The 16,290-nt window shown below is 40.2% G+C and overlaps 1 protein-coding gene across 1 annotated transcript; it reads left to right on the top strand.

Annotated features, from left to right (window-relative positions):
* The first annotated feature begins 892 nt into the window (after positions 1-892).
* LOC145889107 (nephrin-like) lies at positions 893-15,847 on the top strand. Its single transcript, XM_082979990.1, has 30 exons — positions 893-1,052; positions 2,487-2,596; positions 2,918-3,014; positions 3,219-3,329; positions 3,765-3,941; positions 4,430-4,567; positions 4,996-5,117; positions 6,572-6,737; positions 7,041-7,155; positions 7,244-7,415; positions 7,517-7,645; positions 7,803-8,036; positions 8,109-8,227; positions 8,548-8,712; positions 8,938-9,350; positions 9,671-9,792; positions 9,929-10,091; positions 10,447-10,627; positions 10,811-10,974; positions 11,045-11,165; positions 11,423-11,616; positions 11,694-11,726; positions 11,850-11,978; positions 12,347-12,469; positions 12,769-12,875; positions 12,957-13,065; positions 13,277-13,561; positions 14,069-14,382; positions 14,773-14,994; positions 15,318-15,847. Exons 1-30 carry the CDS (start codon positions 929-931, stop codon positions 15,582-15,584), a joined length of 4,926 nt encoding a protein of 1,641 aa, XP_082836116.1. The 5' UTR covers positions 893-928; the 3' UTR covers positions 15,585-15,847.
* The last annotated feature ends 443 nt before the right edge of the window (positions 15,848-16,290 follow it).

Raw genomic sequence — 16,290 nt, 5'->3', positions numbered from 1 at the left:
AGGAGTTGCGATGATTTTACGACTTTAGTTGGTGGGGACGCGCCGGGTGTTTGCGGCCACTAAAAGAACGCCCGCTTTTGTCTTAGATTTTGTCTAATAAGCAGTTTTATGGGATGCGTTGCACGTGCGATGGAGTGGGTGTCAGTGTTTCAACTGTTCTCAACATTTACAAAAAATCAGCCATGTATTTTATCTGCGCATTATTCAATGCCAGAGAGAATATTTAGTTGTGACTTCAGGCTCCTTCAGCATGCTACTTCGAAGTAAATTATGTGTATAGCTTTCTTGTCAAATAATTGTGTGCGCCATTAAAGCTACAACAGCTTACACAATTAGAAATTATTTAGCATTCGGGTGCAGCTTTCAACTCGGCCAATTTTACCATACGTTCGTCTGCCAGCGCAAAGAAAACTTCAAACAATAAAGAACGACAGAATTATTTCCTCAAATTATTTTTCTCACTTCGAACTCAGTTGCACTGCATTGAAATCGAAACCTTTGGACAGGCTCAGTATTTTCTTTGCTCACAATTAGGGAAGTAATCAAGCAAAATGTTGATGCGACAGAAGCAAGCCTAAATGCTGGAGGCTACAGGGTTTAGCGACTTTCTTAATCTACTGTGATTGGCTCAGCCCTACGTGGGAAAGTGAGGATACTAAAGGGTTTTAAGTGGTTTATCAAGTCAGGGTATGCGACGAAGACTGGGGTATTGCTAGATTGCATTCAAGGTTGATCTTGTTCTTTGTAGTTGATGGAGATAGTGTAAGCGACTGCGCTGATGTCGCCTTATCTTTTTTGATTGCCACCACTTTGACTATTGTGACTCATCAAGGCTGAGGAATATGTTTTGTTTCAATTTTTTCACAACAATTTGTCTTTTTCTTCAGATTTCTTGACTTTATATTTGGATAAAATTATTATATTGCTGATGATACTATTTGGTGGATTCAGCCCATTGCGGGTAAATAGGAACGTGAGAAAAATGCCAAACGGGCTGAGGGGGAATATACAATGGAGCTTTTTCATCAGCTTGCTGCTTTGGAGCTTCCAAGGTAGGGAAATCACGTTAATTAACGCCCTCGTTTTTTCGTTAATTTCCTTTTTAACCAAACTTCCCTATTGAGTAAAGTTTTGAAACAGGATACGATGCAATCGTCAAAACTGGATTTAAACATAAGTACGTAATCCGTTTATCAGAAGCGCGCGATGTGGGTATGACATCATAGCTCAGTGAACCATCGTCTTCTTATATTAGATTCAAGCTGGAATGCTTCTTATCAGGCGCCCCCACGCTGGCGTAATGCGATGTTTACGTTTAATATGCAAACAAACATGCGCCGAATTACATAAGATGCGTCTTTGTGCTGGGTGTGCGCATGGGAGTTTGCCAGTGGGGTAGCTTGGCTTATATAATGGGAGTTAAAAATTATGCCGCTTTCGCTAGTTTACAATACTGGATTGTGTTGCCAGAAACAAAGCCACCCTGAATTTTTTCAAATAAAGAAAAAGTTTTTTCATGTTTGCGAACTGAAGTTTGTTTTAATATCGTTGTTGTAGCACTTTGCCACGAGATTATTAAAACGTCACTAATAAGATAGACTTAAGATTGTAAAACTGGACGTAAACCTAATACAGTGAGAATTGTGGTTGGTTAGTGTGGCCGATGGTAAATTACCCAATCAACTGTTCAGGAAACGCCCAAACGTTCGCCGTAATTCTTCATCCATCGCAAGGCGGAGCGTTGCTTTTTACTACGCCTTAATTAAGACGAAACACGTTGCAGGGCCACATTTTCATGTTGCTTTTATGAAGCCGCCAAACTAGACACAGCGCCCGCTGACGCTGGGGGCCATGGGCCGGCCAGTGCCCGGTCTCGCGTGTTTGTTTTGTTCACTGCCAACAAAGGACTTCGTGGCGACGAACATCTCGCAACGCCACCATTTTTTCAGGCCTTTTTATTTCGGCCGAATGGCAGCGGGATCCCCGCGGCCCGACCGTATTTCATAATTGTTGACGGGATTTTTGACTTACGAAGTTCCGGCGGGTCTCCATAGTAACGCGACGTTTGACGCACTGCTTTTATTCCGTCGATCGCCACTGTGAAATCCATTTTCTTTTCTCTTTGATTTGCCGCTCTAGTTTTTGGATCAGCTTGTACAATTCATTAAAATAAATTTACTTAAATATTTAAAACAAGTTTGTTGGTGATATCACGAGACCATACGCCCAAAAGCATTGGTGACCTATTTCAAAACGAGCACGTTCCACCAATCTTGGCGCGTTTTGCGTCGTTGTAACTTGAAGGCACTTAATCTTAAAAATTTGGGCCAGGATCATCCTAATCTTTAATAGGCCGAACTCCCCTGTGCGCTGTAAACCTGTCGTAGAGAATTAATGCACTGCAAAGGGACATACGGTAATCGGCATTGTCCACCTTAATAATAATTACCCATGTGATGTCGTTATCTATTGTTTGTTTGCATTAGAAATGCTCGCGGAATCAGCCCCGGTTCGTTTTCTCCGCCAGCCTTCAAACGAGACCGTCTTCGCCGGAACGAGGCAGATTGTCATTCAGTGTCACATTGAAAACTACCAGGTAAACGTGTGGAGATTTTGGTCTAAAGCAGCCTGTTTGGGAAAAGGTTATTTTGACTATGTGTTTGGTTGCTGATGGTTTTTCTTGTAAGGGAATTGCATTTATTTTAGATTAGCAGATACGCTATTCTTCCACAAAAACCTGTTCATCGGGCGTCTGGTATTTCAAATTCATCATTAAACTTTAATTTCGAGTTCCAAAGACTTCACTGTGCCATAAATGCAACCCCGTAGCAATTTCATCTAAGAAAAAACATTTAAATTGTATTGTTCCGAAGATTTTCATAATTTTTTCGCTTGTCTAATGTGAAATATGTTACAGAATACTGTCACGTGGACGAAAGACGGCTTCGCCATATTTGGTATAGACGGATACTCGCCAATAAACAGATACAGCTTGCAACACACCAACACAATCGGTAACAATTACCTTGTTATAACCCCCATTTCCACTAAATCTGCTACCAATACATACGTAACTTTACATTTAACTGGTGATAATTACAGCATTTTGGGCAAAAAACGAAATATTTTATGACAAGGTTACGACCCTAATGGTCTCGCTAACAATGTGATATGGAAATGTACATGCTGTAATTTGTATAAACGGTTTTCTCCTTTAGGTGAACAGAATTTGCGAATTGAGAACGTCACAATCGACGACGACGGAGTTTACGAATGTCAAGATCCACTCGATAAAGTGCGCTCCAGGAAAGCTTACATCAACGTCCAAGGTGAACCTTTTTATAGTCGCTTAGGTCTTCCCAAAAACTATATTCAAGAATGATTTACTGTTTTTGATCAATTTCACTATAATAAATATTGGAAGCCAATGAATTATGTGAGCCACAGGCAGGTGGGCAGAAAGTGTTTGCTTGGTCGTTTGACGTGCAAGATCGGCTACAACAGTCACCAAGCTGCACTGATAAGAACGAATAGGTCGAAACAGTTGCCATCTGTCTTTAGCTCACATAACTTTACTACTTTTTTACAGAAAATGCAACGTGCTTTATCGTTTTAAAAACACTTTTTTTTTCTCGTTTTTATAGTTTTTAAATGCATAAAAAAGAAAAAGTATCTCTTCAATATATTCTGGCGTTTTAAGGTTGCTTAATATGACAGCAATTGTCTCCATCATCAATAATAAAACAACTTCGTCTGCTTGGTAGTGCCACCGAAGCGCCTTGTCATTTCGCCCGTCGACCAACAGGATAGAATTACGGTAAGGGAAAACCAGCCAGTTTCCATCCAATGTCGCGCCGTGGAAAGCAAACCTCCTGCTCGGATCACGTGGAAGGTTGGGGAGAACGACGTATTTCGGCCAGTTGTTGATAATAAAATTCCAGGTGAGTGTGGGTTTGTTATGAAAATTCACTAAACCCATTCTTACGTTTCTTTATATCCTGTACGTGTAAATGCAGAACAATTAATGTTTCTTGTTTTTGACAATATCATTTCGGAGTGGTAAACAACGTGAGAAATATTTGTTTTATGAATGAAATCAGACAAACTTCAACAATGTGTAAAACGGGCCTGTTTACAAAGGGATAAGCAGAATCCCACTGTTTGTGTTGTGAGCAAACCATAAGTGACAACAAAACTATACTTTTTGTCAGTGAATCGCTATAGAAGCAAAATATATATGCTATTGGTGTGCTATAAAACCAGACAGCGTGAAAAAACTCTTCATTAAGTCGAAACGATTGCCTCGTATTTCAAGTCGTGCTTTTCAACCTATATAAAACCCGCCAACCGCCCTCGTTCTTATTGAACTTAACCAGGCTGCCATGTTTGGCATTTGTTTTTAATCCGACTATGCTTTATCAAAACACAGGCAGCAAGTTGACCACCAGTGTTAGCACCTTGTCCTTCACACCCGCCAGGTCTCACAACGGTTCAACCGTACAATGTTTGGCTTCACATCCTGTTTCACAATCTCCTATTGTCACTACGGCCGTCTTCAACGTATTGTGTAAGTAGACAACACTGGTTTAAACATATAGTAATGTTAGATGCAAAGAAGGTGGTGCTGGCTATACTTTATATAAAAAAAACCAAAGCTAAGATGCTGTCGGGGAGAGATGCTACTAAAGATGAACACGGTTGTGTTGCAACGTCTGCTTAATATATCCAACATCTTATCTTTGGCTTTCTTATAAAAAAATGCTTTAGTGGAAATGATTTCTCTCTAACTATTTTATTTATAGCCATTCTAACGAATATTTACAACCTTAAGGACATTTCATCCATTGAAGTATTTAAGAATATGTGAAACTGTGTACAGTATTATATAAAGTCATTGTTAAATTTGTGGACAGTACTTGCATTTTTCTCAAATTTATTATTTGTGTAACACAGTCATTACATAGCTTGTATTACTATTTATCATTTTCTTACAAGATCCTCCCGGTAACCCGACATTGTCCGATTTTGCTGCTGATCGTTTGATTGCCGGAAGAAACTTGTCTGTGCAATGCATAAGCTTTGGTGGCAATCCTCTTGCCGAGATATCCTGGAAAGTGGTATGTCTACATTATAAGTACTGCTTTATAGTATTGGAAGTTACGGAAATTTGTTTTTACGGGACTTTTCGCCCGGTTAGCAGAGTGGGTTACATGTTTTAAACATCGCACCTTTGCAGAAAGGTGAATAATAAATTATTATTCGCAAACTTATATTATGAATATTATCATTCGATTAATATTGGCAAAATGCGTCTAGGCCTATTATTGAAAATTACCCAAACGCGAGCGCAAACATGAAAACAGGGTCAGTATTAATACGCCCACGCCTCGTCAACGCTCATCGAAACGACATCAGCGCTTTTCGCCTTCTGCTTACCGTCGCAAAAAAGTGTCGAAAAAACTCGATACAGGCTGTTAATCGAAAAAGCTATTTACAGTTTTGATTATGACGACGTTATAAGGATTCTTACGCGCCATCGACTTGTGTTACGCGTCCTTCGCACCGCGACCACTTCGATTAAAGCAAAGTCAGTTCTTGTATGCGATCGCCTTAGTGGTGTTCGTTGAGCACAAGGGGTGTTTTGTCCCAAAGTTGTCGAAGCCGGTCAATCGGAAAATCGTGTATCGATCTCAGCTTTGCGGCCCATCAAGTGCAATCGCGGTTAAGAGGCACGAAGATTCCAATGGCCACTCTTGTTTTGTTTCCAACACCGAGTTTTCTACTAAACCTTTCAGTGGTGTTTTGGGGCGTTTTTCAGCTCACCAAACTTGTAATAAGAACGAAGTTCTTTCACTGGGAAGCAAGTCACGCTCGGTGGTTTTCACCCACATTCAAAAGCAAAAGCTTCCGAAAAACGTGAAACGACAGAATACGTTTAATGCGAACACCTTAACTGAATAAACGTTTAGTTCGAATCGGGGGGAGGGCGTCCGCTATCTTCCAAAGATAAGATTTAATGCTGTAACTGGCTAAGTCGGCCCACATCCCGGCGGTTTCGATAACAGTTGAGATATCGCGATATCTCATTATCGTCTTCTGTGCACGTGCTGATTAAATACCTCGACGGTTATCGACCCACAGTGCACTTGGCAGGCGAGTAAACGCCAACTCCCTCAACCCGCACGTGCTTACTCGACACTTTCATAATTTCCCTCTTCCCGACGACAAATCGCATCCGTCTCTGTCTGCCGTCTCTTCGCGATACTCTGGGCCTCCATCGCAATAAAAACAGGCTGTGTTACGATTGAAAATAAAATCATGTCCTGTTGCACTGGGAATAATAAATTTTATCGTTTCTTAAATTAAATGACAGTTTGTATTTCATGTCTCTAAAGGTTAGATCAAATCTTTATTTTACAAGGTCGAAAGACTTCCTTTTATTTACTGATATGTTCAGGGGCGCTCATAGGAAGTACATTATGACCGCATTTTTATGGAGAACTTGTAATAACTAACAACACACTCAAAAAGGTGGGGATTACGACATTCTTACCATTTTACCGCGATTTAGGGTGACCGAGACGTACTCGGGGAGCTGACAACATCCGATGATCGAGCAGTAAGCGCACTTCGTTACCGACTACAGCCAGAGGACGATGGCAAGATGGTCACGTGTTCTGTGAACAGCCCAGCCCTAAACTCTGCCATGACAACACAAACGAGAATCCAAGTTCTTTGTGAGTGAAATTATAATCGTGACGGTTATCAGATACATGGAGATAGTTGGAAATGTGATAAAACAATAAACCTTTGCCTTGTTGTAACAATTGTGCACAAAAGGAATATAATTCAATGAAAGAATTATTGTTTGACTTTGAGCACAGATTGATGATTACCTTTAAAATCCTCGCAACCAAGCATTGTGGTTGTTCTGTTTTGAGTAACTTGTAGTTTTTTCGCGTTAAACCTGCCCAGTATTCGGCGCATCAAATATTTGCGCCGATTGTCTGTTCGCTTGTTTGAATAAATGTTGCTTTCAGATTCTCCATCCGACATCGTGGTATCACAACATCCGCAAGATGGCGTATTCGAGAACACTTCAGTTTCCCTTACTTGCCGAACTGCCCAAAGCAACCCAAGGGCGACGTTAAGTTGGTGAGTAAACGGATTTATTTGAAACAACCTCTGAAAATAAGCACAATTTAAACTTGTAAGATTCAATGTAACATGTATTGTTTATTAGGTATCGCGATGGTTTGCCTTTGACGCCAGACAGCGGTGACGTCATTGTAACTACGCTTGACTTGAGCTCGCACTCACAGAGTACCCTAATGATAACTAGGGTCACAAGGAGAGACGCGGATGCAATGTATTCGTGCCGTTCAATGATATCTGAGCTGAATTACCAAAAAGACGTAAGTGATATTCTGGCTACTGTATCTCTTTACGACTTATTTGAAGACAAATACTGTCTGTTGGATGTGCTGTCAGGTTACGTTGATTTATGCTTTTGCAGACACCAGCTGTCGTCAATATCAATTATCCTCCCCTTTACGTCACTGCTCGCGTGTTCCACCTTGCGGAAGGTGGAGAACAAGGCAAGCTTTACTCGGGACAAACCGTTCAGCTAAAATGCACCGCAACAGTAAGTTGGATTATTGATTGGTTAAATGCATTTTAGGAAATTACTTTTAAAACGTCGGAGTTTACAACATTTTTGACAATCTTGAAAAATACGTCTTTGTTTCGGTTTTGGGAAATACGATAAACGAGTTAATAATCTGTGGCTTGTCTAATTTTAGGGTGGAAACCCAGCCCCAGAACTTTCATGGTACCGGGATGGTCAACTTATTTCTTCTGACGAACGGCTTGTCACTCATATCGACCCCAGCCAAGTACTTGATTGCAAAGCTAAAAGCATCACATGCAGCGTCATAGAAATCGTACTCAACCAATCAGACAACGCGCGCAAATTTGAATGTCGCTCCAATCACGTGGCTTCGAACGTGCCGAAGCGTGACAGTATTGTTCTTGAGGTTGGTAATTGCGGAAATTTCTGGTAATAAACGCTAGCAGCGTATGTAATCAAACCTTACTTTGATTTTTAGGTATTGTACCCGCCTGCAAGCGTACAAATATCGCAGTTTCCCCAGATTTTGCTCAGTGGACAGAGAATGAGTTTGGTTTGTGAGAGTTCGCCCTCATTTCCCATATCTGCTGTAACGTGGTGAGTGTAATGAACAATAAGCACTTGCACAAATGCGTTTTTTTTGTTTCAATACCAACCAAAGGGGGACAAAAGAATGCCCTGTACAAATTAGACGAAGTTAAAGGAAATTTCTGGGCCAGTAGCTTGGAATTCAAACTAATACATTTCTGATGGGTGGCTATCATTGTTAACTCCAACAGGACGCACTCATGCAATATTGCAATTTTATGACACTGTTATACTTGCATATTGCTTGAACAAAAGGATCTAAAAGCAAACCTAATATGCATGTAGGGTAGCACTCACACAAAAATATCCTTAAACATTTTTGCTTTCAGGTGGTACAACGGAAAGTTAATTGAAGACGGTGCAGTGGCCGCAGATGTGAATCCCACTGTAACTAACAGCAACCGTCCTTCCAGTAAATACGTTGGCTTCATCACAAGAAGTCAGTTGTACCTCACACCGACATCTTCGTTTGATCAATCAAGAATAACATGCAGGTTTATAGATAGTTTTAAACCGTCTAATAGATTTACAAATTAAGGCGGAACACAGATTTTTTTTTTTTATATGATTAACAAGATTCAAGTGAAAAAAAATCCATTTTTAATATTCAAAAACAGAATTTGTTCTCCATATTTCTTCAGCAAAACATTAGATTTGTTGCAATTTTCGACAGAAACACAGCCACTTCCAAAAGCAAGTAACGATTTTTTTTAATTAAGGGCGACCAATGAGGTTTTGGAAAAGTCGACCGAGAGCGATGTGATATTGGATATCAAGTTCCCACCTCAAATAAGCATCAAACCATTAAAGTTCAACACAACAGTCAACAGCAACAACTTCATCGTCCAAATACCAATCAGAGCCAACCCTAACAAACTAACTTTCCGCTGGTGGAAATATCTGCGCCAATCAGGTGCTGTTTCCAGCTCACGTGACAGGGAGCTGTTGAGTGCCGGGGTGTCAACCTGGGGACGCAAGGTGGCGTTACCTCGCAGTGATAGAGTGCATTGGACGACGGATCGGAATGTTCTTAGAATTCTTAGTGTCCGAAATGAGGACGGTGGATTGTACCAAGTTGAAGTGACGAATGACCGAGGTTCCCTGATTGTAAACTTCACCATCGACGTGTTCTGTAAGTTGTTTTGCGTTCATGGAACGATTATATAAGACCAGTAAAGCATCAATATTTTTGCGCATATAATTAATAGCATTAAAATATACTCTGGTGATTCGAAAGAAATAGAAATACCTTTATTCATGTTTAAAATGACGACTTCATGCATAGTCATTATAGTTAAAGTTGGAAGTACAATTGCACTTTTCTTAATATAAAATATAAACAAATATTATGAGAGATTCAAGTTTTTTACACTTGTGCTGCAATGCAAAGTAACAAAAACAGTGTTTTATATTGACTTTGCAGAATATCAATTAAATTCTAATTTCATTTAGACCCTCCCAAGATCACCCAGATGGTCGCACCGAGTGACGTCAGGGTTGGAAGTGACGTAACACTCCTGTGTGAGTTCGAGGGTCATCCTCTTTTAAACACTGAGGTGCAGTGGACGAAAGTGGTAAGTTTCTTTAACATCCCAGACGTAGACCATTTCTGATAAACGTTTCCCAATGCAAACAAATGCATTTATAATCCTTTTTCCAAAGATACATTTTCAAACGTTTTTCGCCAACACCCCGTTCGACATTTTTTAGATTCCAAACTTGCGTCGAAACAAGTTGGAAGTAGTTTTGTCCAAAAACTCTACAACGTTGATACTACGTAACGTGACGTCACACGATCGGGGGGAGTACCGTTGCGTGGCAACAAACGGAATTGGTCAAGCGGCGGAAATGGGTGTGGAGCTTTCTGTACAATGTAAGAATGTGTGCATCATGAATGAAAAACAAGCGGCAAATTTATTTTGACCAAATCAACCAAATTCTGGCGTAGTTTTAGTTGAAAAAAAACGCGTATTGTGATTGGATATAGTAAACGCAAAGCAATTCATTGTATTACTCGCGACATTTGTCGTTGAAAATATCACAGAATATTTGCAGTAATAAAAAAACGCACATTGCGATTAATGGGTTTGCTCGAAAAAACGCAATACGTTGATCATACAACGCAGAAGTAGCCTGTGAACCTACGTTGATCATAGTTCTATTGTTCTGAATCACATAGCCTTGGGCTTTCTAAACCACAACTACAACCTTGTCTTTTTTTACTTTAGTTGGTGCGGAAATAGACCGAACAAGATCGTCATTAAAAGTGGCTCGTCCGCCCTCAAGTGGCGGAAAGATGTCGGCCGAACTTGTGTGCATGGCAACGGGGAATCCCAAGGTATCGTTCTCTTGGAGGGACGACGACGGTTCGGTTATTGTGTCGGGCGTGAGCGACAGTTTGGAGACCGGGTGAGTTTTAAGATCTTACCCGTATATCTTTTAAAGGAATAAATGTAGCGCTTTTGTTGGGCAAAAAATTTATTTTTAAGTTTTAATTTTAAACTTAAATTTGTCTTATTATGATATTCTCAAGTACCGATTTTAGCCGAAAGTGCTGTCGTGTATTTTCAAGGCAATGTATTTTCTATACAGTTACGTAATCGACGAGGCAAGTTACGTGAATGACGTGTACACCAGCATGCTTTTCGTCAATACCAGAGTAGTTCATTTAGATGAAAGTCTCGCTTCAACATTTCGTTGCGTAGCAACCAATTCCCTAGACCAGGACGAGATCGAAGCCAAACTCGTGCCGAGGGGTATGAACTTACGATAATTTCGAAGCTGTATATCGTTTCCTCATTGTGTAACACTTTTTTGTTCCACAAGGGCCCCCAGACGCGCCGAGTGACATCAAAGTTATCAACGTCACTCATGACGCAATTGCTCTTTCGTGGCATGCTGGGTTTGACGGAGGGGCGCCACAAACTTTCCTGCTCCAGTATTTTCCGTAAGTTATGTTACTTAACTGTGGGATTTGGTTGTAGTTACTGCCAGTATTTTGCCTATGCACGCAGTAGTATAGTATATAAGGCAATTACAAATTCAAATTTCTATTGTTAAACTGTCGGGTAATTTCTTTGCATATTATTATAACTTTAATTATTTTGGGCATTTTCTACCCCTCTTGACACGCAAAAATTCAGTTCTGGCATGAGAATTTCGGCTTTGTAAAAATCAATATGTTTTACCAATCATTTTATTTAGGGCGTCTTCCGCCTCATCAGATTGCAAGTTTGACGATGAAATCGGCGAATGGAGGCAAATAAACGTTCCACATAGCCGCACTTCATATGTCATCGATGGATTACGTCACTCCACGTCATACGCTGTGTGCATGTTAGCATTCAACACCTATGGGAGCAGCGGAGCCATCAAAGCGCGCCTAGTCACCACATCACGTAAGAGTTACTATACCATTTTTTGAAGCTGATGATGATATTGGCGATCTATTAAATTTTAAATTTTGTTTTTAAAGGTTTGAAGGCAAGTCCATCAAATTCAGGACCTGGTAAGTTGCGGAATGAAATCATTTTAAACGTCGATTTTATACTGTAATTAGCGCACATTTTGTAATGGAACCCATATAGACCCACACTGTTATGCGCTTACCATCATATTTCCAACATTGCAGGCACCCATCTTCCAACGAACTACCTGCTAATTATTGCAGCATCCTGTGCGTTGGTGTTGGTGGTTCTAATCCTTCTGGCATGCATCGTGGTTCGCTATCTGAGACACCGTCGTGTCTCCAAACCGAAAAGTATGAAAACTTTCTTTCGTTTAAAGTGAAAATTTTAGGTTTAAATATGCTATTGTTTTGAGTCAAAGATACATTTCAATAGGTCAAAAATAATCCCGATATGTTGTTGTAACACTAAGTTTAAACATATAGACATAGTAAATGCAATTGAAAGTATTTGACGTTTTACTTTACATTCCTATTAAAATTCAAAACAAACGGCACATGAAGGTATAGAATGCTGAGGTATGTCCTTTTAGGGAAGTGAGGTTTGTTAATTTCAGTTCATATTTATACCTTGTCCATCGCATTTTAAACTGGTTCATATTTAAAAATAATCGTTGTCGTGACTTTTATGTTGTACAACTCTTAATTTAAATACTTTGTAGGTCTTCGAACTGAGAGTGACAGCCTTCCAACGCCGAATGCAAGTTTAACGAGCAGTGAAAACGGGGATCATCACCATTCCGTTCATCAAACGTCATCATTCATGCGCGCAAGCGTAGACTGCGGTATGAGGGAGCTGAATTATCTTTATTGATCTGCATTCCATCCTACTCTTTGATTTAAGCTTGTGTCGTACTTACTGATGTTTGTATCATACAAACAAATTGTACTTGTTACTATTAAGAGGATTACATTTAAAAACAAACAGACTTGTCGAGTTTCTTTCAGTATCCTGCATTTGTAATTGCTTATATTTCCCATGTATTTAGATTAGCTACAAATAACAATTATAAATCAAGCAAAATACCTGACATCTGCACCTGAAATCCTTAACGTATGTAAACTATATAACTCTCTATTTCAGGCGCTGCAGATGGCGCACATCGTTTCGGAGGCAGCGGACAATCGCTGGAGCGTAACAGCATGTCACGTGTTGCCTACAGCGCTGACGGAATGAGCGGAGCACGTTCGGTGAGTTGTTTTGTCCTCTGGGTATTTAGCAACAATTTTAAGTACTTGGACGTGTATTTCATCAACGCTTTTAACAATCAGGACCTCTCAAACTTCGAGGCACGACACGTGACTTACTTGCAAGGACGTAGGTCGTCACGTGACACCAGCGTGAGTTCTCTGTTGCACGATGAGGCGTCATACACCAACGGTAAGTGTATTTTTTGTCGGCAGGAATATGAAGTTGTGTGCATACGATTGCAATGACACGTTGAATTTGCAAACAGTAGGTAATCGTTAATGTAAAATGTTTATTTGCATTTGCTCAACGCAAAGCATTTTACGTAAATCGCATAGTTTTGTACAATGATCAAGCCCGACTAAGAATTCAGTAGCAAAATGTTTTTGACGCTTCTCCACAGAAATGTACCAAAGGTGTGGAACGATGCAGTCTGTGCCTAGAACCAGATACAGCGATTACTTGCCGCATAACCTCCCACCATCAAGCGAGCGAGGTCGGTTTTTGGACCGCTGTAGTGTAGACATGCTTTCCTGCGCTGGAACCAACCAACATTCAACGCCAGCATGCAGCCATTCGAATGACTGGGACTCATGCGTCCGCTGTATTGAGGAGAGGTCCCTCGTGCAGGCTTCGGGTCGCTGTTGTGACATAATAAGACACGCTGGGGAAATTACCTATCCACAAGGTTAGATTTCAGTCCGCAAGTTAGTAGTGTGCTTTATATTGCCGATTGCGGTTTTTGTGTCGCGGTTGTGTTGAAGAATTTAATTTGTTTGTCCCAAGTTTTCATGCAGTGTTGGAGTCGCACTAAACACGGTCGAGGAAGGTCACGGTTGGGACACTTTTAATTAAATAAAACACAAACAAAGTTTTCCAATCTCACAAACTTTTAACAAGGTTTTTTTCTGACCCAAAAACAAAAGCAAGCCCTATGTTTAAAAAATGCTTCGAACTGTAAGACTTATCCGATAACAACAAAGAAATTGATAGTTGAAATTCGCGGCAACTTCCTGATGCGTTTGACACTAAACGTAGTCACGCAACGGTTCGGTGCTGATTTCGATATCGGCGGTTTCTTGTAATCTCTTAATCACAAAAAAATCACTTAAACTGTGTAATGCATTACCTTATAACCATGTACAAATGTGATTTGTTTTTGTTGCCTCGTAGTATATATTGTATTGCTTTTCAGGTCAACGCTACCATTCTATGTCGCTCAACCCGAAACGACAAGCCTCAATGACGTACAATCCATATCCTCCAATTCCTGACAACATGCCAATCGACAGCTTGAACGACCATGGGATGCAACAAACTCAGACACGCGAAACCTGTCAAACTCTTCCATCCATGCCACGTTCCTATTCCACGTCCTCGTTTTTAAACTCAAAACGCCGATACGCCTTTGACGATCGCTGCTATCAGCTACAACCTCTTCTATCTCCAGAAACCGACCCCTCTCACTGTAAGACGACGTCACGCCAAGACATGGATGCACTTTATGCGGTAAATGCTGTGTTTGGGAAATAGATGTTCGTTTGCTTACAATTTGTTCCAGATGTTCGCTTCTCAAACGGAGGTTAATTTTAGGTAATCGATAAACTATAGATCCAAAGCGTTTCGGGTATTTGGACTCGATTCGTGAAAACAAACTCGATATAAAATGCGTTTTTTTGCCTGATTTAGTTTTATGATGGTTAGTTTTTCTGGTGTAATTCCGTCTAATTTTAACTGTAGTTATGATATCGAAATATTTAAATCTCCATCTAGAAAATATTGATGTTTTTGAAAGAAAAAGATAATTGTTATCTCATGGTTGTCATTGATGCGAACCTCAATAAAAAATGTGTTATGGTAACTGCTTTTTATTCATACTCCAATGTTTTCTATCTTCAGGTTAACGTCCAAGAAGCCCCCAAAAGACATTCCCCAGACATCCCTAATGAGAGCGGTTTGTATGTTCTGAACGTGGAGGAATGTGACGAGGATCAGATCCCAGTTAACTCTCTTCCTCTCTCCGCGAGAGGAGGAATCCCGTGCGTGAGGAATAGTTGGATCTCATCATCTTCTTCAACATCGGATTACGGCTCACAGCAATCGGGTTTACGCGAGAAACAGGTACTTGTTTGTGTAGTTAATTGTCTATGTTCGTCCTGATGTCTCGGTCAAATCTAGAGTGAGGACAATATATAATCTGTCGGTCATGGATTTGTAATCGCTTAGCGGCATTTATTGAAATAAATTTGTCAGTGCCGTAAGGGTCATTGAAAAAGTCGTAAAATAATCATGGCCAAGATATCCTGGGTTCGAATCCCATCAGTGTAGTAGCCACCAAAGTTTACTCAGACTGAGTATATTCCGGAAGTAAAACCGTCTAAATATCACGGTATAAAGTTGCGCAAAGGACTAAAGTTGATATTCAACAACTGCCTATTTTGCAGAACTTGGAACCTGTGATAGCCGCAGATACTAATTCCTGCACGAACAACTCCGAGCTTTCTGCTTCCTCAACAAGACAACTGGTCCCTGGTAAAATGGTCGCGAGTTCAGCAGTTGACTCAATCTCACAAGATCAGGTTTCGACTGCAGTACTTCCGCCTATTTCTTTCCAGGATAGTCCCAATGAAACAACTGCTTCCAATTCTCAAGGCCAAGACGAACAAATGGTGTTTCTGGGCGTCGACTCGGACGGCACACTTTTTGTTTGACGCCTTTGTGAAAACCTTTTCCAAGTCTGTTTAGAGTTCACTATATACATTGCATTTGTTATTTTCAGTTCTAGAGTGCACCGCAAATTAACTCTTTAATCTGTTTTGTGAAAGTATCGTTATCCGCCACACCTAATATAAACAGTTTTGTATAAATTATTTCCAATGCAGTTTTGAAGCAGGGTTTCCTTTAGCAAACATACACTTTACAATGCGCTCTGCCATTCGATTTCAAGTACATCTTTTCGTGTTCCTCCTTTCATTCCGCCATTTGCTTGTCTCACTACTTGTACATGCCTGTAATGCGTCTCGCAAAAAATAAAAATGGCGACATTCAAATTTGTTTTTCGTAAAATGTTCTTTGTTGCCGCTTAGTTAGCCTAGTTGTATGAGAGCTATGGGTAAACTTAAAAAATCTTTGCGATTTAGGCGTAATGTTCGATTCGAAATAACAGCATCAATTTACATCAAAATAGACACAACTAGTTTCCAGTGTCAAGATTTCTTTTGACAATAGTAGATAATCGCCTGCAAAAAAAGGTTATCTTATCGTTATTCATCTCGGCGTACGAAAGCAAGCAATTATAAGCGTAAAGGATTACGGAACTCATCAGTTAAATCAAGAAGTATACCAAATTGTGTTGTACTGAATGTCAATCGATTAATGAGTGTCCAGGTGGTCATTTTTGCTTACATGATGCGAAAT

Source organism: Ascidia mentula, chromosome 2 (assembly GCF_947561715.1).
Source record: "Ascidia mentula chromosome 2, kaAscMent1.1, whole genome shotgun sequence".
Taxonomy (NCBI): Eukaryota; Metazoa; Chordata; class Ascidiacea; order Phlebobranchia; family Ascidiidae; genus Ascidia; species Ascidia mentula.
This window is presented reverse-complemented; position numbering and strand designations above follow the sequence as displayed.